The sequence below is a fragment of the Amia ocellicauda genome, chromosome 8 (genome assembly GCF_036373705.1).
Source record: "Amia ocellicauda isolate fAmiCal2 chromosome 8, fAmiCal2.hap1, whole genome shotgun sequence".
NCBI classification, from domain to species: Eukaryota; Metazoa; Chordata; class Actinopteri; order Amiiformes; family Amiidae; genus Amia; species Amia ocellicauda.
In genome coordinates, this window is record NC_089857.1 from 14,801,450 (window position 1) to 14,807,598 (window position 6,149).

At 38.5% G+C, this 6,149-nt stretch overlaps 1 protein-coding gene across 2 annotated transcripts in view; it reads left to right on the forward strand.

The window, feature by feature from the left end:
• Positions 1 to 5,679, forward strand: part of cntfr (ciliary neurotrophic factor receptor) — a 170,602-nt gene extending 164,923 nt beyond the window's left edge. For both annotated transcript variants that reach the window (XM_066712120.1, XM_066712121.1), the window contains 3 exons: positions 78 to 267; positions 2,526 to 2,649; positions 4,611 to 5,679. In XM_066712120.1, coding sequence (XP_066568217.1) covers positions 78 to 267; positions 2,526 to 2,649; position 4,611 — 315 coding nt within the window. In that variant the 3' untranslated portion in view covers positions 4,612 to 5,679. The remainder of the gene's footprint in view (positions 1 to 77; positions 268 to 2,525; positions 2,650 to 4,610) is intronic.
• The last annotated feature ends 470 nt before the right edge of the window (positions 5,680 to 6,149 follow it).

Consider the following 6,149-nt stretch of genomic DNA (forward strand, 5'->3'; position numbering starts at 1 on the left):
AGAGACACCAGATTACCCATCCGCAGGGGTTCAAAGTGGCACAGTCTCTCCAACTTCCCTGTGATTTGTGTTGGCAGGTGGAGCTCTCAGACAGTACCTCACACACCATCACAGATGCCTACGCAGGGAAGGAGTACATCATCCAAGTCGCCGCAAAAGACACTGAGATCGGCACCTGGAGCGAGTGGAGCGTCGCCGTTCACGCCACCCCGTGGATGGAGGAGCCCAAGCAGATCACGTCGACGACAGAAGCAGAGGCCATCGCTGGTACATATTTGCCTTGAATCAAATCCTTTTTTATGGCAGTTGTCTCCCAGGATGGCTGCAGTGCCTGGGTGCCAATCAGAAGAAATATGGCAGGGCCAGCAGTCATGCCAACTGTGAGACAAATCTCTTCAGATGGTGTAAGCTCAGAAGGAAAACCAAGCTGCTGCTGGAAGCGGTGTTGGTTGTACAGTAGATGGATGTTTTTCCTAAGGAATTAGAAATTCCAAAACAATATAACGGGGAATTATTATGCTGTAGGATGTCTTTTAAATGAGATGTCAAGCCAAGGTCCTGACTACTTAGTGTCATTAAGGATCCCATGGTACTATTTGAAAGAGTAGGGATATTACGTCCGGTTATTAAGTTCATAAATATGATAATGCATTTCCCTACAAGGGCTAAATATTAGGTTTCTGCACAATGCCACCTTATATTGGTAGAGTATTAAAAGGTTTGCTCTAAAATGCAGCCAGGAGTAGCTCTATTTTACCCACATCTGTATTCACTGCACTGCTAAGCTACATTTCTGACACGAGTTTATCTTTTAATGTGAGTGTGTCTGTGTGTTATAGCTCTGAAGTCCTCCTCTTTCTAGTATTCTTGATTGCAACGCACAGACACAGCTGAGAGTCCATGTGAACTGCATGTCAGTGTATGAGTTCAATGTCTGCACATGAGCAGCACTGTGGTTGTACAATGTCATTCCATGGTCTAAATTCAGTCCTTGGACAGTTCAGCGACAATCTGCAACATGGATCAGTTTATCAAAACAGATCATTTGTCGTCTGAAGCTTAACATATATTAAAAGCAATGTACAACATGTTGGCTGCTATTAGTGGAAATATCCTGTAACTGCCAGTCTGCTTTTTCAGTACGATTAACAATATTGAGTTGCTTCTGTTCCTTCAGACCCGTATGTGTTTAAACATTTTTAAGAATGAAATTAAAAAATAAATGAAGTCAGCAGTAATATGAGATTTTCAGAGGTCAGCGTCCTTTAAGGGGATGTAATAACCATCTGTAAAATCATGAGCCATCATTTTTATTTAAGATCCTGTAGATCCAATACATGAAAGACTCTGTTTCTGTTTGATTGCTCTTTGTCAGCATTTGCTATATATTTCTGAATTCAACCTTTCCTATTTTTGCTTTTGACTGCATAGTATAGTATAGATAAATGAGCAATATTCATTTAACCAAGTTAATTTCCAAATAACATTGTTCCAAATAAGAGTATAAATACTCAGAACAACAGCAGTGTGTATATGTATTAGGAAGATGCACAAGTGGGAAATATGTTTTGTCACTCAGATTCTTCGTCAGGTGGAGAGAACATAGCAGACCAATATGTTACCATCATTCCCAATGAGGTACCAGAACAGCTAGGACAAAGTCTAACCTAAGTGGAGAGCAATCCTTGCCATGTAGTTAGTGTCCCACAATGAAGGTAGTAATGTGCCATAATGAACAATATATGCTTACTGGTACCATAAATACATTATATATGTGTGACCCTCCACCCCAAACCAGTCACATAACCAACATTTTCAAAAATGAGATTATTACTTCATCTGATTGCTTTATAGTGATATATAAGTTGTTAAAATATATTAATTCCTCACAAAGTTATGACATTTTAAAGTTCCACTACTTGGAATTTACAAAACATAGAAAATCACTGTTACAGTTCCACTGACATTCCACTGACATTCTCTTCATAAACGCCTTAGCAATATACACTTATATCCATCATATTTACAGGACATGTGGCATACACATCCCTGACATGTATGACAATATGCTCGAGTCATAGATGAAAAGACCCTCTCCCTCTCGGGTTTATCACACACGGGATGAGTTGCTGTTTACCTGCAGCCATGTAAAGGGCAAAGGAGTCTCTTGTGCCTTGAGTCTAGTTATTTAATACTTTGTTTTACTGATCTTACCCGAGTGTTTTTTCACGTCACTGCTGGAACCACAAGCCATGAATATAAGTGTTTTATAAAATTAGGATTACGACACAATGTACAGCACTGAACAGAGCACAACACACCCACTACAATACAGAGAGCATAATAATAGGGAAAAAAACATTCCGCATTGCCGTTAACCACGAAACGTCACATGTCACATATATATATATATATAATATTTTGGTTTTTTTCATTGTATATTTTGTTTTTGTTCTGTTACATTCATACATATATAACCAATTTAAGGCTTGTACTAGATTTGTGTTTTGTTCTTCTTGCCCCAGAAACCACCCCGTCCCCTGCTCCCCCATCAGCAAAGCCCCGGCTGGGAGCCCCAGTGGGCAGCTGCTCGGCACTCGCCTGGTCAGCTCATCTCCTCCTAGCCTCTATTATTGTCTCCATTATGTGGTACGTATAAAAAAATCGGAAATTGCTGAGGAACGCTGATGCGTTATATATTTTTGTCTGTCTGATCATTTTCTTCCCTGTTATTTCATAATTTAGTTTTCTACTCTGCATAAATATATATTTTTTATGTACTCCTGTTAAAATAAGAATCATTTTTTTCCTCTGAATTGAAGATGAAAGCACTCCCAGAGACATAAAAAAACCACAGGAGTCTCTGTGGTAGACTTAAGAAAAAGTAACTTAGATTGAACATTTATTACCTGATGCCATATGCGCAGTGCAAGAGGTCCTAATAGGATCTCTCTGAGCGCACGTTAGCTCATTCCTCACAGGAGCCGAGGATCTGCCGTTCCTGTCCGAAGGGAGTTGCTTCTTGTTGAAGTCACACAGCAGTCATAAGTTAACAAGCTAGAGTAATGGAGCACCATTGATTCAGCAGAAGGGAAACCAAGCTAAAGGGAGGTTAGCGGGAAGAGATTAATTATTTGAACACATGCTGGGGGAAGAGGAGCGGGGGTGCACCTTTCTAGTATTGATTAACCTCATCCCGAGGGTTATAACAAGCCTCCAATTAAACACTTATGTACTGAGGCACACAGGAGTAAGAGACACTGAAATCGGACTGGTTCATGGAGTCGTTGCCTGAAGGTAGTTGTCATTAAGCTGGTGCTGTATTCTTCACACAGCCTCAGGGCATCTACCTCAGGGAAGCGCCTAGAGGGCTCGGTTTCACTCGAATTGGATAGCCTGACTAATTCAAAGAGGCAATAGAAAGTTTCCCAACACCAGATCAAAAAGCAAAGGCAGGAAATGCGCAGCGACACGGGCCGTTCGCTAGAATCTCCCACAAAACAGAATACCATGATTTTGTTTATTCCAGTAATAACAGAGCCAGGGTGGGGTGCATTGTTTGTAATTCGAAATAAATGTTAAATATCGTCAGGGGACTGCAGTCATTACTTGAGCGTACTTTGTATGACGTGTGGGTAACTGGATCAGCATGTCTTTGACTGGACCACTGCCTATTTCTTGAGCTTCAATATAAAGTCACTTGCAGGTCAGTGCATTTTGTGGATTTTAACATTCTGTGCCTTTTAAGTCTTAAAACAAGTAAGTTACTCTTATTTAGTTGCTTATTTTGGTCTCTGATAATTGACTGGTAATTGTTTTTACAGTTTCTAGGACTGATTGTTATTATTACTACTTCTACTATTTGCCAGACTTTATTTTACAGACTTCAGTTGTGTGACAGTCCAGCACAAGGTCCTTCAGGCTGGGACTCAGGTCCAGTCAGGTATTGACAGTCAGGTATTCTCCTAACCAGGTGCGTCATTGTCTAGAGGCAGAACTCCAGCAGCTTCGTTGCACAGCGCTTTTCGATTTTGTCGGGAGTCGGGGCTGAAACCATATCATCTAACCAGCAGGAGCCGCACAGATCTCAGTCAGGGTTCGATTAAGAGAATAGTGTTCTTGTTTTTTTTAAAGATTCAGTGACTTTGGTGCAGGCTTATTATCCCCGATATTTACACGGCCGGATCTGAGCCGTCACACTCTCGTTATCTTTGAGCAAGGTCTCAAGGTTTCGTGCTCTCAGCGGGGCAGTATTTCGGCTGGAAATCCTAGGGAGCAAGACTTTGATTTGCAGTGTTGTGCAGAAATTTGAATTCCAGCTGCAGAGTTGGAAAGGGCAATTTTACTATTAAAATGTCACAGAGCCCCTTTGCTTAATAATGCATAGCTAGTTGAAAACCAATAATTACTGTCTTGTAGATTTTGCACTTGTTATTTAAGTGTCACGACAAACCCAGCTAGGATTGTCATCTGTCCCCACAAGTTCAGGACACCTGGATGCAGTACAGCTTTTTAACACGGCCCCTAACTCAAAGCCATTTGTGTGAGATTTATATCATTGCTAATGTACTTTGAAGGAGCCTAACAATGACATTTGTTTTGTGTTTCAGATATCTGTGTTGCATTCCCGTGGGACACATTGGGGAAAGTCTTCTATTTCTATTTTGCACATGTTTAAATGGATATCGTGCATTTATACTTTAATTCTATTTCTCAAAGAAAAAGAAAAAAATGAAGAAGAATTTTGACACAGAAACTACACAGACACAGGATTGAGCCGGGGGAGGCCGAAGCATTATGGAGCCACGCTACATGAAAATACATTGTATACTTAGTTCAGCACAAGGAAGAATTCCTCTTTTTTTCCTGGCCAGCCATTTTGGAAAAGCATCTGAATATACGTAGCTTGGTACATACACTTCACAGCTACATACAGCTAACTCATCATGCCAAAGACTTGTCATGGAAACTGTTTACCCATAATCCTCAGCTCCCCACAACCTGTACCTGTGTAGTGAGGACAAATCCCAGACTTAAACCAACTGGAGGCAGCTGTCTATTGTGCTGTGTCCACAGAAGAGGGACTAACTTTTTTTTATGAAGTCATACCTAAAATTCTTTCTTTTTTCAAGTCATTTGCCCAGATAACACAATGAAGTACATAACCTAATGGTGTTTAAAGCATTTATGTTTTATGTGCCTGTGTTATGGACTGCATTTTTTTAATTCTTATTATTCTTTTTTTTTTTTTTTACTAAGAAGCAATATATGTTAGTCCATCCGTTTTGAAATTAAATATAGCCTATTTGCTTTAAAACCTGGTAGTGACTAGTCTTACTTCCATTGCCTTTACAAATGCATCTTTCTTTTTTTCTTTTTTTTTTAACTGCAGATTTCCTAAGTTAATATTATGTTATTCAAGGAATATTGTTGTGCTTATGTATTTGTTTATTATTAAATGAAATATAAGTATAGGATCTTAGTTTTTACAGGCATATGTAAGTGCTTAATTCCCCTGATCATATTTTGTAAACTATGATATGTATCTTTAACATGAAAAGTTTATTATTTAATAATGTATGTATTAGCTTTAGACTCTTGTAACATGTATCTGGATTTTTTATAGATGTATATAAAAGGAGAGGTTGTTCATTAAATGTGACCATTTCACAATTATCAGTAAGATCTTCATTGATTTCTTTATCTATTTTGCCCAAAAAAGTTTTTAGATTCACGTATTTAAATATTTTTTGTAATTGTGGCATCCCTTCATATTTTTATGTGTTTTCAAATCATGACGTTTGGTGCACACACCCACGCACACATATGATACATTTAATAAAACATACAATTGTGATGGTATTGGCCAATGAAGACAATCAATATGATAACTTTTTTTATGTCTTGCATCTGCCTACTTGTTCTGGAACAATCAGTGCAGTACATGTTTTGTGATCATGAAAATAAATAAATAAATGTTTCTCCATATCCATAAAAAAATGGAATAACCTGGTAATTCTGGAATATTAAAATGATGATCAACAGATAAACTTTAATAATACTATAGTTTGCCACTTACAACAAAACAATAAGCTACTATATGCTGTATACACTGGATTATAAAACTTCAACATTCTGAACATATTTTT